Raw genomic sequence first — 15,999 nt, forward strand, 5'->3', positions numbered from 1 at the left:
GCTGTCGTAATACTGCAGTAATAGATCTTTTTTTTTGTCATTTATAATTCTGAGAGACTTAAAATGAAAGTTGAATTCAAGTAGAAACACCTTAAACTTCGGTTTAGTTTTGAGAAATCTGTGTTTGTGTATAAAGAATTTACAGGAGAGAATTAAGTAATTGGTAATGAATTCAACAGACTTGTTGTTATGAGAAAAATAACAAAGAACATCTCTTTTGGTGAACAGGTATGAGACACTAAGAAAGTTAGAAAAATGATTTCTCAGGTCAATCCAAAAATCATGCACAACACAACATTCGTAAAATACATGAGCGATAGATTCCTCTACATCACAGAAGACACATTTACTGTTCACATCCATAAACTTAGATAGGAATGCATTACAAGGGTAAATTTTGTGTAAGATTTTAAGATGTATTTCTTTGACCTTATTAGAGATGCAAAACTTATAAGGCAGTAACCATGCTTTTTTCCATTTAACGTCATAAATTAACTCATCCCAGAAGAATTTCCCTCTTGGAGAACACTTATTTTTAACATGGATGGCGTTACGTATGAATTTATTATTACATTTTTTATCCAGGAGAGGGCGACCATCAATAATTAGTTTAGGGTCAATTCTTCCATTTGTGCTGTATGAAAGGTGACATTTCATCAACTGTATGATACCAGAAGGAATCGCCTGACATACAAGACTAAATTCTTTAAATCTAATAGGAAATTCAAAGGTTCTAAGAAAATCATTATAGGAAAGGAGATTACCGTGTTTATCAAATAAGTCAATAATAAAAGATATGCCCTTTGTATGCCAGGAAGGAAGATAGATAGATTTGTTTTTTACTGTGATATCTTTGTTATTCCATAGGAGGGTTTTATGAGGGGAAAAGTTGTGAACATAAAGAAGTTTCCATGCTAAGAGAGCTTGTCTGTGAAAGTTAGACATTTTGAGAGGAAGTCTAGAAGGACAATAATTACATTTTAAGACATACTGTAAACCACCACATTTTTTAAAGATATTGCAAGGAATGAGATACCACAAGGAATCTTCACCATTAAGCAAGCATCTTCTCAACCAATTAATTTTGAAGGTGTTATTGATGTCAATGAAGTTGATAACTTCAAGACCCCCTTCAGACCTATTATTTGAGAGAACAGCTTTTTTTAATTTGTGCTGTTTATTACGCCAAATAAAGTTCAAAAAGATGTCATTAATATCTTTACAGGTGGAGTCTGAAGAGTACAAAGATAATGCTGGATATACAAAACGAGAGAGACCTTCCGCTTTGGAAAGAAGAACTCTGCCAATGATAGAGAGATCTCTTTGAAGCCAGTTGTTAAGAATTCTCTTAGTTAAATTTAATCTAGGAAGAAAGTTGAGATTTTGGCGTGTAGTTTGGTTTTTGCAGATGTGAATACCTAAATATTTGACAGAGTCTCTAACAGGTATACCACAGATTACTTGGTCATTTGATTCATGAAGACAGAGGATTTCACATTTATTCAAGTTTAAGTGTAGACCAGAGGCTTGGGAAAAATATTCAATGGATTTAAGAGCAACGGGAATTTGATTTTTATCTTTTAGAAACAGAGTAGTATCATCTGCAAGCTGAGAGATTCTAATTTCCTTATTAAAAATGGAAATGCCTTGCATAAGAGTGTTATTCATAATGCTAATGGACATTAGTTCCACCACCAGAATAAAAAGAAAAGGAGAGATGGGGCATCCCTGTCGAACGCCTCTATGTATACAAAATCTTTTGGAGGTGTTATGGTTAATAATAATAGAACTGTTAATGTCTTTGTACAACATTTTGATAGCAGAGATGAAATTAGATCCAAAGCCAAACATTTCCAGGGAGGCGAAAAGAAATTTGTGTTCTACAGTGTCAAAGGCTTTACAAAAATCTAGAAATAGAATAATGGCATCTGAGTCAATAGAGTCAGCATAATCAACCAGATCAAGAGCCAGTCTTATATTACTGCTTATATGACGACCCTTCATGAAGCCTGTCTGTGTTTCATTAATCAGGGGGTCCAAACATGTTTTAAGTCTATTTGCAAATATTAGGGCGAGTAATTTATATTCGATAGTTAGTAAACTTATAGGACGCCAATTATCTATATACAGAGGGTCTTTTCCAGATTTAGGTATTAAGGAGATAACTCCCTGCTTCATAGTGGTCACCATTTCCTCTTTTCTGAGACATTCTTTAAATAGATTGAAGATAGGTTTTTCTAATAGGTCCCAGAAGTGTAGATAGAATTCAACCGGTAGACCATCTATGCCTGGTGCTTTATTTTGTTTCATAGACTTAAGAGCATTATTTAATTCTGTAATTGTGAGCTCTGCATCACATAAGGATTTGAAATCATCTGTAACAACAGGAGCATGGTTACGCACTTGTTGTAGAAAGGTCTCACATTTGTCTTCCTGAAACTCGGATTTGTAAAGGTTTTCATAAAACGAAGAAATGAAGTCAGATATTTGAACAGGGTCTTTACACAAGGTATTATTAATATTTAGGACAGACAAAGATTTACGTTTATAATTTCTTTTTTCAAGAGCAAAAAAATAGCTACTGTTTTTTTCACCTTCCTCAATCCACTTAGCTCTGGATCTGATGAAAGAACCCTTGGCTAAATCAGTATATAATTTATCAAGTTCCAATTGAGTTGTTTTTAATTCCATTAATTCTTCATCAGAGTGATTATCTTTGTTTAAGAGACTATCAAGCTTAAGCATGAGGGTAGATTGCTTAAGAAGCCTGTTTTTTTTCAACTCCTTGCTACGTTTAATAGCAAGCCCTCTAACCTTGAACTTAAATAGTTCCCATTTGCTCCCATATGTTGATTCTGCATCTGAATTAAAACATTCAGACAAACATTCTGTGACAGAGGAATTGAAAGCTGAGTCATCTAAAAGTGAAGTGTTAAACTTCCAGTAACCGCGGCATCCATTAGATGAGTCAGAGGTTAATAACTTAAGAGATATCAATTTATGGTCGGTTAGAGGAGCGTGAAGATGACAAACATTTTTAACATATTGCAAGAGAGGGTGGGAGATAAGAAAAAAGTCTATTCTAGATCTAAGGGTCTTAGAGCCATTGCACCAAGTGAAATCCTGTATGTTGTCATTAAAGAAACGCCAAGCATCAACTACAGATAATTGATTACATAAAGAAGAAATTATACCATTTGTTTTAGAGCCCTGAGATATACGAGGGGGAAATCGGTCTATGAGGTTGTCAGGGGTCTCGTTAAAGTCACCTGCTAAAATCATTTGAGCATTTGTATACTTATTTTGTAACTCAAAAATCTTGCTAGTAAGATCAGAGAATAAGACCTTATTGGAGTTATGAGAATTATAACCGTATATATTACAAAGAAGAAAGCAGGCATTATCAATATTAACTATCAGTATCAACCATCTTCCTTCACTGGAAGTAACCGATTCAATAATGTCACCTCTAAACTTGTGAAGTAAAATCATAACACCAGCAGAGTGATTTGTGCCATGGTCAAAGTAAATAGAATTCCCCCATTGTGATTTCCAAAATTTGCAATCAGATTCACCAGAGTGGGTCTCTTGTAAAAAAATCAGATCTGCTTCAGAGTGTTTACAAAATAAAAAAAGTGCTTTTCTTTTTGTTAAGTCTCTTAGACCTCTTACATTTAAGGAGACAGTATTAAGTGAGTTGAACTCAAAATTTTGCATGACCTTGTAAAAGAAATAAACAGAAGAAAGGACAGACACAAAAAAAAGATGAAAAATGTACTAGTACTAAGACTAGGAAGCTTAGTGATAGTAAGGAACCTGAGCTTAAGGAACTATGCTGTCCCCAAAAACATGGCAGCAGTGACCTTTAAGTAATCCGTTGAACTGATATCAAGCAAAAAGTCATCAGAGTGAAAGCTTTCTGTTGAAAAACACAGACCCGGTGAAGAACAGTGGGTCAGTTGAATATAAGAACAGTGAATGAGTATTGTGTAAGTCTTTTCATTCAGAAACAAGTCAATTGAGGTTATAGGAAAAAGTTTCAGACAGTTTATATATGGTGAAAGGCTAGCCCATGACACAGATGATAATGAAGTCAGGCTAGGCCAGGTATTCAGCCATTTTAATAAGTTTTTTTTTTTTTTTTTTTTTCTCTATTTCACCTCCAGGAAGTCGATCTTCTTGCCATCAATGTAGGCGAAGGGGCCTCTGAAAGATGCTCTTTTTCCTTCATCCCTGGCCTTTTTCACCAAAGGCCACAGTTTTTCTCTGGCAGCTGCATCCTCGGGAGTCAGGGCCTCTTTGATGCGGAGGTTGTTGTCGCGTAGGAATCCGGAGTTCTTCGCTTCCCGCCAGATGATGTCACGGTAGAATCGCATGGTGAATCTGACGATGACGGTGCGAGGAGAGCCGACCTTTTTCATGGTGCCCAAACGATGTGCGATGTCCACGGCGAGCGCCATCTTGTCACTAATTTGCGGTGCCACTTTGGAAAGAATGTCCATGGTGATGTGCCTTATGTTCTCCCCGTTTTCCTCCTTCACTCCGTGTAACTTCAAATTCCACAGTCTACTGTGACGCTGCATATCATTTAGTTTCATCTTTAGCTGAAGGTTTTCTTTCTGCAGCTTCTCTGTCTCTAAATCAATCTTCTGAATTTTCTCGCTGTGGGTGGTTACCTGATTTAGCAGAGACTGCACAGTAGCAGTGAGGGCATCCATGGCTTTGGCAGTGGCTTGAGAAGATTTTTCAATGGAGGAAAGTTTTTCGAGGATGACACGAGTTGCCGAGTCATTGCTGTCGACTGCTCTTAACTTGGAAGGAGGGCTTTTGCTCGGAGTTGCAGGCAAAGCTTCAGCTGAAGAGTCATCATCCATGAATTCAGCCATGTTGTTGAGATCCGAAGCTAGCTCTGCCGTTAGCTCTGCCGTGTTTCTTCTTTTGCGACCCTTTTTTCCCATCAAAGAGAGAGGAAATAACGCCTACAGAACACTTTTTGTGTAAACTTCACAAAACAAAACAAAACGGGTCTGGGGAAACGCGAGTTTCATTTCAATACAGTCACATACTGCGATATTTTCGGAGACGACGTTCAAAAACTCCCGCTCACGACGCCATCTTGGCACGTCCCCCTTTCACGGCGTTCCTTGGCTGCACACACAGCCCTGCATGTCGTTCTCTCTCCTCATTGGATAAAAACTGTAGGATACGATAAATGTTTTCTCTTCGGCTCAGAGCAGAGCAGAGTGACTGACAGACCCGTGTTTCGGTCCAAACACTCTATGTAAGTGATTGCTGTCGGAAGATATAACTATTTAAGACTTATATTAAAGCAGATATCAGTGGAATGTTTTTGTTAATATAAGTCCTAAATAGTCCTATTTTCCGTCAGCAATCACTTACATGAAGTATTTCAGCCTAAACACGAGTCTCTCCGTCACTCTGCTCTGCTGTAACCCGAGGAGAAAATTTTCCTTGTGGGATACAAGTGTTATCCAATGAGGAGAGAGAACGGCATGAAGGGCTGTGTGTGCAGCCAAGGGATGCGCGTGAATGTGGTGACGTAGCACGAGGACCAATTGATGCCTGACAAGGGCGGGGGCTGCTAACTCATGGTGCGTTCAAAGAAACTCGTACTTTGTGTTTTTCCTTCCTGTGAAGTCATACCAGTTCGATCTGGTACGAGTTCACGGGTCGGAAGTTACGAGTGGCCGTTATAGGGAACTTTCACAGACAACAGGATGGTAAAAACACGAGCTACGGGTTACCTGGAACGCTACCAAGTCGTAGTTGTGACTTGAAGCTGTAACTTACGGTTTCAAAAGCCTGCCTTGAACGCAGCATTAGCCGAAACGGCCGTGAAGCTGATATCTGCTTTAACACAAATATATCACTCACTTCTGCTTTAAGTACCTTAGGGCAGTTGGTTTTGGGGACTGGGACTACTATGGCATCCTTCCAACATTTGGGGACATGCTGTGTTTGCAGGGACCTATTGAATATGTAGTGAAACATAGGGCCCAGTTCTTTTGAGCATGATTTAAGCAGGCGGCCACAGATTTTATCCGGACCCTGGCTTTTATTTGCTTTCATTAATGAGAAGGCTCTCACAATGTCTTCTTTTATATTAAGATGGCTTGTGACTTGTCTCCTGTGTTTCTCTACTAAAATCCATTGTGTCAAATCAAGAATAAAAACTATTGAGGGCATTTGCATGGTCATGACAGTGCTGCTGGTATTTGAGTTGGGCCTACCAATACCCACAATACTTTTCATGCTTGACCCTGCTGAGCCCAGCTTGTTTGCAGTCATGTTGTTTTCAGTTTTTTCCTTGTAATCTTGTTTTGCTTTTAATATCTCAATTTTCATATTTTTATTAGCTGATTGTAGCCTAGCTATGATGCATCTCTTTCCTTCAAAGCAAGTTTTTTGGCCTGTATGCTAGATTTTACAGACTTTGTCACCCATGGTGTGTTATTAGGGTAGATTCTTACTCTTCTGCATGGTATTATTATGTCTCTGCAAAATGCAGAATATGAGCAATTGAGCATATTGCATCAGCATCTGTTTCATCAACTGTTTCAGGATTTGTCTATGTGTGTCACACTAAGCAATAAGACAATGGCAACCATGTGGCCTTGACAATACCGACTAATCAAACTGTTAATTGGTCCTTCTGCAGGCTCCGGTAAGATCTGGCTGGATGATCTTCGATGCACAGGTTTAGAGACTGACATCTTCGACTGCCCAAGTTCTGGAATTGAGCAACACAACTGCCAACACAGTGAGGATGCAGGGGTGCAGTGTGTGAACTGAGGACACACATGATAAATACAGTGCTCCTACAGTACATTCCTCAGGGAACACATGCTGTACATCAGAGTACACGTGGCATCACAGTCATTCAGCCTACAGTAACTAGGTTTGTCTTATGTCACATGCTTATTGCTTTGCCTAACATGGATTTAGCTTAATGTTTCCTTTAAAAAAAAATGTTGTTGCTGTTGAAAACAGTGGGAGTATTGTACATGACCTGAGGACATTTGGACACAGGAATGGAGAAGAGTCTGACTGAATTGCATTCATCAATTGCATTTTGTTTGACCACAATGCCTGTAACCATTGATCAACTGTGTAAGTGTCTCACTGGCCTTTTCTCATGGTGGGTGTACTGTATTTCCTCAGACCTGCTTTTTCTGTAGACTCACTGTATTCTGAAAATACAATAAAATCATACCACCACAGCAAACATTGGAACTAATATTCTTCTTTTGTGAGATTTTATGTTTTTCTCTGCGCAAATAGTCGGAATAGTTACTCCTACAGAAGGAAGTTGTAAGTAAGCGATCCGGTCGTTTTGGCTAACTTCTTGTCAGCCGATGGAGTTAGCAGTCCCCGCCCTCGTCATGGATCTATTGGTCCTCGTCCCTACGTCACCACATTCACGCGCATCCCTTGGCTGCACACACAGAGAGGACTGCCCCTTTATGCCGTTCTCTCTCCTCATTGGATAAAACTTGTAGGATACGAGGAAGTATACAAGACGTTTTCTCCTCGGCTTACAGCAGAGCAGAGTGACTGACAGACCCGTGTTTCGGACCAAACACTCTATGTAAGTGATTGCTGTCAGAAGATATACATGCTACAGGGAGGCTGCTCGCGCTGGGTGACCGGACAAGGGTGCTGTGTCTGGGGGAGAGGAGCAGGAAGAGTTGGGGCCTGGAGCTCCGCGGCGCCACAGTGCAGAGAGACCCCGGTCAGGCTGAAGCTGCGGCTGGAAGTGGTTGTGTGTCGGGGAGAGGATCAGGGAGACTCGACGCGGCACCGGTACTAGTAATAAGGGCAGCAACACATTCTGTGCTTCTGTACTGAATGATGAACACACCAAACAGACGAGGACCCGATGCCCGACTGTCGGGCAGGTGTGTCCTTGGCTTAAGTTGTAAGCTTCAGAAACCATCAAATATGGAAAAGTCATGGACTGAGAGACCTGTAGTTATTACATATAGCCTACAGTACATTAATGACCTCATGTCGGAATGGCGGAACGTTTGAAAAAAAGGAAAGAACCGCCATTCCGACAATGGAAACAGAAATTGTCGAAGTGGTGGGACCTTTTCAATCAATGGAAGTGCCACCATTGCGACAACTAGACGTCAACGTCGGAGTGGCGGTATGTCGGAATGAACCGCGGATACCGTTGGGAGGACCATTCAGGAGGTAAAACAAAAGTGGTTTGATATAAAAATAGATGCCAAAAAACTAATCAAGATTAATAAAACCAACACTTCAGCCATGGGAGGAGGAGGACCGTCCCAGCCACCACTGAGTGCAACAGACCAGCGCATCGCTGGCATCATTGGGGAGACCTCCTTATCAGGGATCATTCCTGAAGGAGATAGCGACATGCCTCCTTTGGAGCGGTCACCATCAAACTCAGAAGGTAAGGTCACACGTGTCATATCACAATACATTCTGAAAACCATCAATTATAGCTTAGTGCTAAGTTATGGGTCCTATAGTCCCACCAAACAAGCAGCATGGGGTGCTCTTTAAATTGAATGAATAGGCAACCAGAAATTCTATTTTGTGCTAATGATAAACGTTAAATAAATCAATAAATTATTTATTTTTAGTCCTGCAGTGCTGCGAGTCCTTCATCCTTTTTTCACGACAGTACATTTGACTAAGCCGGCCCTTTCCTTATGAGATGTGCTTGTTTTTTATTAGATTTTTCAAAGACAACAGTTAGCCTACAGCATTTAGGTCATTCAAATTTAATTAAAAAATTAATTTAGGTTTGTGGTGTTCAAATTAGGCCCAATTAATTTTTTTAAACAAGTTCTGTTTTTACAAGTTCAAATAAATCTACTCTTCAGCCAACGTAAATGTTTTTTTTTTTTCAAAGCTATTTATAGATGTTTTTAATTGTTGCAGCCGGCGAGTGCTCTTCCCGCGGCGCCAGTCCTCCACCTGCTGCTCCTGCTGCTCCTGCTGCTCCTGCTCCTTCACCCAGACGCCGAGGCCGGAGAGGTGACCCGGTCCTAACCGACGAGGTGCTGAGGAACCAAGCGGCCATTGTTACAGTAGGGCAGTTGAACAAATAAACACTACCCTGCAAGACATCAACACCAGCCTTAAGGAAATCTGCCAGGCACTTTTGCCCCCCAAAAGATAAAATTTGCTTTTTTCAGTGTCCCCCCCTGTGTTTGGTTATTCTGGGTAAAAACATTTGGAGCTGTGGAAAATAATAATCAGTGTTGGCTACTGCCTACTGCAAGAACAAAGGCAGTATTAAAATGAATTGATGAACTAAAATAAGCGGGATGTTGGATAGATACAAAACAAACAAATATACGTTTTTGCAACAAAATAAAATGTTCAGAGTAGCTTTTTTTTTAAAATGTTTATGGTAGCTTTTGCAGTACTTTTTAAGGTATTATCTATGTCGATGGTTTATTTATTTTTTTATTTCGGTGGTATTTGTATTTGACTGCGTCATTATGTGCACACGGCATAGCTACAAAGCGCAGCGTAGACCCTTTGCCTCGCTAGCTATGCTAGTCACTGACAGTCCAGCGAAATGAAAAGAAAAAAGCCCGGTAAAGCGGACATTAGAAGTTTTTTGACTACCAAAATTAAAGAGTCCGAGAGTCCCATGCAAGAGCACGCCATGAGCTGCAGCAGCAATGAAGCCGACCACAATGCTTCCACAACCGGCCCCCGCCCTCCAGACACCTGCGGCCTCTCTCCAGCCACTGGCCTCCATCATGACGCCGGCTGCCTCCCCCCGGATACCAGCCACTGCCTGCCAATCACCGGCCTACCTCCAGACCAGATGGCGGTTGCCCCCGAACACCTGCGCGCACCCTCCTCCAGTCACTAGCCTACGTTACCTCCGGACACCTGCTGCCTCCCTCCTCCAGTCGTGGAAGACCGCGAATGGTTTACGTTTGGATGGCCGCTGCAGCGGGGGGGGGGCGACCCCCATTCCGAAGGACCGCCATTCCGACAATCTGCCAGTCCGAAAAGTCCTTTGTGTTTTATTTTGAAAATTGACCGGATTCTCTCGTGGTTTGACTTCCTGCCCGGCTTGACACGATCGCGCCGCGGGGACAGCCCTCTTAATCCAGGTGTGTCTGAGTAGTCACAATGGTCAGACACACCTGGATTCATCAGTTTGTCCAATAATACAAGACAGGAAATAAAGGAGCTGCCTTAAATTCAGGAAGTAGTGGAGCTGTGCATAGAGCCCATAAGGATGATGATGACAACACATCAAAATACCAATGGTCTTCAGAAAACAACTGTACAAAATGTATGAGTCATGGTAGCTGATGTTTGACAAATACATCAGAATTTTACCTCAAAAAACTAAATTTTTCACAGCATTTTCAATTTTTCTCTCATGTGAATGTAACGGAGTTAAAAGATAATTTGATTCCACTTGCCATAAAAACTCACCACACAACACAAAAACTTGTTTTTCCTATGGTAATTAAATGCATCGCCCCTGCGGATTAGGGTCGTGCACCCCGGGGGGTAGCCGTAGTCGGACGATGCTGTTTCCCTGGTAGGTGCACAAGCTACGAGCTCCGCTATTGTTTCATATTAATTACTTTAATTTCAATGCTAAGGCGTGGTTTAAGTTGTATTTCTTAAGCATATAGCTCCCGAACAGTCGAGCACGTCCTTTTCCATATAAAGTTGACGGTGTTTTTCTTTTATTTCTGTTTACAACATGGCTAGGGTTACATGTGGTAGCTAACCTGCACTTTCCTTTCGGTTTACATTTTTCAGCCGTGTATGTGTGTGTGTGTGAGAGAAGAAGAGCTGGACTGACTGTAAATGTGGATTTCTCTGCCAGGTACGCTTTGTGTTATTTTATGTTAGTTTTGAGAATGTTTAGGTAGTCGGACGATGCTGTTTCCCTGCCGTGTATGTGTGTGTGTGTGAGAAAAGAAGAGCTGGACTGACTGTAAATGTGGATTTCTCTGCCAGGTCAGTCCATGTGTGCACAATAAACGGCGAGGTTGCCAACGGTGAAAGTCTGACTCGTATGTTAAAACTACACAACGCAAGGATGAGTACCAAAACCGCTACAATGGTGCCGTGACCCGTTCGTGAACTACACTGCTGCCGGGGTCTGCTCGTCTCCATGGTGACGCAGCGAGCTCGACGTGGGACCTGTGGCTCTGCACGCGACTGCTTCACCTGTGCTTTATTCATGCCCTGGGTATCGTGAGTCCGGTTGCAGCAAAGAACCCGGGTTTGGACTGTGTTTGTTTGTTTTTTTCTGTTTATAAGTGGCCTGTCTGTGCCACGGAAAAAAAAAGGAAGTAAAAAAAAAAAAAAAGAGAAGGTTTTTTTTTGTGGATTCCAGTAGTGAACATGTCTTTGATATAGTGATGTGTTTTAATGTGTATTAGTGGGGATATATTTTTTTTTCTTTCTTTTTCCACTCTTTCATCATATTTGTGGTCCAATTGATGCATAAATCCCCCAAGGTATATATATATTTTTTCTCTATTTGAGATAACTGTCAACAAGACAGAAAAGAAAAAGAAAAGAAAGGAGAAGAGTAATAAGTTAGTAACTTAAAGCTGCAAAAGGGCAACAGAATCTTAGTTGTAGATTTTGAGATTTTATTTCATTTTTTCAAAGACAATGGCTCAACATAACGTGTCAAGTGTTGGTAGGGGTTCTAGACAGTGGTTCAGTCAGTTTCCTACACTGGATGGGTTTAGTGAAGGCAGACATGTTACATCTACTCCTCACAGTCGCCCTGGGAGGGATAGTGCATGTGCCACTGCAGATGTTGGGGTGGATGGGGACTGCACTTTCTGGTCAAGATGTCCACGTTCTCAGTGACCTGGTGAAACGGATAGGGACCAGTATAGGTGAGAACATTGTTTCATGTCTTAAGTTCATTCCAGCTACTGATGCTAACATGACTCAGTCAACCACAGCAGATCTTTCTAAAGTTAACTTGACAATTACACATGACAGTTATGAACCACATCCTTTCCGGGGGGATAACACTGATAGGATGTCAGTCTCTGAGTGGGAGGAAGCTATGAGGCTTTACCTGAGTAGGAGGGGCATTGAGCTATGTTACCAGGTGGATGAGGTTTTGGGCAAGCTAAGGGGGAGGGCACGTGATGTAGTGACCATTGGGCTTCGCAGTCAACCCTCCTTAGACTTAAATTCAGGCCCTCAACCAGTATTTGACATACTTAAGCAGCACTTTGGTGACTCTGTGACCTCCTTTATGCCCCTTGCTGACTTTTATGACACAAAGCCACGACCCACTGAGACAGCTGTTGACTATTGGATCCGGCTTAACAAAGCCATTGACACTGCTGTAGATGGACTAAAGAGACAGGGAAAGACTCTCGACAATCCTTCCCGTGAAGTCACAGTCATGTTTATCACTCACTGTCCAGATACTGAGCTGTCTCTAGTCTTCAGCTGCAAGCCGCTGGAAGAGTGGACGGCTACTGATGTTCAGGTGAGGCTGGATGAACACCACCGAAAGAGGCGCCTCCAGCAGCGTCAGTCTTCAACCCCAACCGGAAGCCTGCAATCCAACCAGGCTGCGAACGTTTTGCAGTGCCACGCCCAGTCTGCAGGGGGGGCCCCTGCCCCTCAACTAGTTACAGTCGGCAGAACGTCACAGTCTGAAGGGCAGTCGCTTGACCATGTCATCACTCTCCTTGAGCAGTTACTGCAGCGAGGGGGCTCCCGTCATTCCAGGTCACCAAGGTCAGGTGCTGGTGGCCGCAGCAGGTCTCGGGGGCCGTGTTCTGTTTGTGGGGGTGACGACCATGACACTGTGTCTCATTGCAGGAGAGAGCGGCTTTGTTTTCGCTGTTACGCTACTGGACATCAGGCTGTGACCTGTCATAGCGCTCCTCCTTCTGACTTACCTGCTGCTCAGTCTGGTGGTTCCAACCAGCAGGGAAACTAGCTGGCCCACATGAGCAGGGGAGTAGTGTAGGGCCAAATGACGTGTCCCCACAAGATTTTGATGATGTTGATCTTGAGTCAGTATACTCACAGTTCTGCTCCTTAGCAGGTGATAACTCCACTGTGATTATTCAAAATACACAAAGACTGTCTGCAACTGATAACCTGTTTCACACTGATGTGCTGATCCAAGATACTGTAAAACTTAGAGCTATGCTTGACAGCGGCTCTATGGCCTGTTCCTTGAGCTCTAGTGTGCTCCCCCTCCTGAAGCGGAATAATGTTGTTTCCCCTGACTCTGTCTCTCCCACTTCAGTTGTCCTTGTTGGATGTGGAGGTTCGAGAACAAACCCTGTTGGTGTGTGTGAGTTGCAGATGAGGGTGTTTGGCTGTTGCTTCTCGGTTCCAACGCTCATCGTGGAGGGCCAAAGTGATGATCTCATTCTTGGCAGCAATGTCATGAAACACCTCATTCGAGCGCTGAAGCACTCTGGAGACTTCGGGGAGAGAACGTCTCTTTCTGGTCAAGTCCCTGTGGAGGAAGGGAGCCTGCTGCAGCTGTTGACCACTGTGGAGACATGGAGAGGTGATGAGTGTCCTGCTAAGGTTGGTACTGTTAAACTCAAGAATGCAGTGACCCTGGAGCCCTTGACAGAACACTTAGTCTGGGGTCGCCTACCTGCCCATCTATGTCTCTCAACTGGCAGCACAGTGGTTGTGGAGCCAAGTGTGTCAAGAACTGTGCCGCGTTCAGTGATGGTGGGCCGTGTTGTGACACCACTGTGGGGCGACGGATGTGTTCCAGTGAGAGTCATTAACCCCTCCCCCAGACCAGTGACATTGAGACGCAACTGCAAGATTGCTGACGTGTCTCCCTGTGTGGCACTGGAAGACTTTGACACTGACTACTTTTATGTAACTGACTCGCCTGATGAAGTGAAATGTACTGTGACAAAGACAGCTGACAAACCTGACACAGCCAGTGAGAAGAGCTTGACTGTTGACTCAGACTGTACAGCCAGACCGACACTTAACCCTATGCTCTCTGACCTTGGACTGCAGGACATTGACATTGACGCAACTCACCTGTCCCCCTTCTGGAAAGCGAAGCTTGTTGACCTGCTGGCTAAGTATGAGTCCATCTTCTCTCGCCACAGGATGGACTGTGGTAAAGCCAAAGACTTTGTTCACCGCATCCGACTGAGTGACAGCAAGCCCTTCAGACTCCCCTATCGCCGACTGTCCCCATCACACTATGAGAAGCTGAGGGTAGCTTTAAATGAGATGGAGGAGCGTGACATCATAAGGAAGTCTGCAAGCGAGTACGCATCACCTCTTGTTCTTGTCTGGAAAAAGAACGGCGACCTGCGTCTCTGCACTGATTTTCGGTGGCTGAACGCACGCACTGTCCGCGATGCACATCCCTTGCCTCACCAGGCTGATGCCTTGGCTGCCCTGGGGGGGAATGCGTTCTTTTCAACCATGGATCTGACCTCTGGGTATTATAACGTGGAAGTACATGAGGAGGATAAGAAGTTCACCGCGTTCACCTCTCCTTTTGGGCTATATGAGTACAACAGGCTCCCGCAGGGACTTTGCAACAGCCCGGCCACGTTCATGAGGATGATGATGGCTATCTTCGGTGATCAAAACTTTTTGTGCCTCTTGTGTTATCTTGATGATATTCTTGTGTTCGCCCCCAATGAACAGCTGGCGTTACAGAGGTTGGAGATGGTGTTTGAGAGGTTAAAGGCGCACAACCTGAAACTAGCTCCCAAAAAGTGTCACTTCATGAGACCTTCGGTGAAGTTTCTGGGGCATATTGTGACGAAGGAAGGCATTTCAACTGATCCCGAGAAAGTCAGAGCTATTGTGGAGTTGCAGGAGAATGACTTAATGGTGGAGGGCACTGACATCCCATCCCCCACCAAGATCAGATCCTTTCTTGGGATGGTTGGGTTTTATCAGCAGTTTTTTGAGGGGTACTCTGGTATTAGCAAGCCTTTGTTCGCGCTGACATCTGGTGGAAAGAGGGTGCGACGTACCAGAGGTAAGCAGGTCCGGCTTACATCTCGGACCCTCTCTTCGGCTGATTGGACTCCTGCATGCAGTGAGGCTTTCAGTAAGCTAAAGCGGGGTTTGTTGAACAATGTCACTCTCGCTCACCCCGATTTCAGTAAGCCTTTCCTCCTGTCGGTTGATGCCTCCTCCAATGGTCTCGGGGCAGTGCTTTCTCAGCTGGCTGATGGTGATGATGTTGCGAGGCCCATTGCGTTTGCCAGCAAGTCGCTGAATTATGCCCAGTCTCGCTACCCAGCACACAGGCTGGAATTCCTCGCACTTAAGTGGGCTGTGTGCGACAAGTTCAGCCATTGGCTGAGAGGTCACAAATTCACTGTATGGACCGACAATAACCCGCTCACTTACATTCTCAGTAAACCAAAGCTGGACGCCTGTGAGCAGAGGTGGGTGTCGAAACTGGCCCCATATGACTTTGACATCAGATACATTCTTGGTCCTAAGAATGTGGTGGCGGACGCCCTCAGCCGTGAGCCTTTTGTACACCCCAGTGTTCTCCATCGCCTCACTACAGTCCCCTATGGTGCACTTTTGGAGGCAGCAAATGCCTTGGAACCTGACTGTGTGCAGGATGCTTTTCGCTGGTCCTGTGATCCTCTCAGCCGCCTGCAACATCGTCCCTTGACTGTGGCCTCCAACAGTGCAGTGGCAGTGCCCCAACACCTTCCTATCTCCTCAAAAGCTGTGTCAGCTGTTCTTGAACACTCTCTGGAGAATGATTGCTTGCCCCCTCATGCATTCTGTTTGCCGCAACTCACTCAGTCACTTCTGCCTTCCGACCTGTCTGATTTCCGCCCTTTGCCCATTGACAAACTGACATCGTTGCAACGTGCTGATACATGCTTGGGTCGAGTTCTCCACTTTGTGGAACGCCAGAGACGTCCGTCGAGACGAGAACGCCCCCGTGAGCCAGCTGAAGCCTTGCGGCTTCTCCGGCACTGGGAACAACTTTCC

At 43.8% G+C, this 15,999-nt stretch overlaps 1 protein-coding gene across 1 annotated transcript in view; it reads left to right on the plus strand.

Annotated features, from left to right (window-relative positions):
* Positions 1 to 7,227, plus strand: part of LOC311004492 (uncharacterized protein) — a 32,504-nt gene extending 25,277 nt beyond the window's left edge. The window contains exon 13 of the mRNA XM_083996568.1: positions 6,680 to 7,227. Within this exon, the coding sequence (XP_083852694.1) occupies positions 6,680 to 6,813 (134 nt within the window). The 3' untranslated portion in view covers positions 6,814 to 7,227. The remainder of the gene's footprint in view (positions 1 to 6,679) is intronic.
* Positions 7,228 to 15,999: the final 8,772 nt, after the last annotated feature.

Source organism: Trachurus trachurus (genome assembly GCF_905171665.1).
Source record: "Trachurus trachurus genome assembly, chromosome: 21".
Taxonomy (NCBI): domain Eukaryota; kingdom Metazoa; phylum Chordata; class Actinopteri; order Carangiformes; family Carangidae; genus Trachurus; species Trachurus trachurus.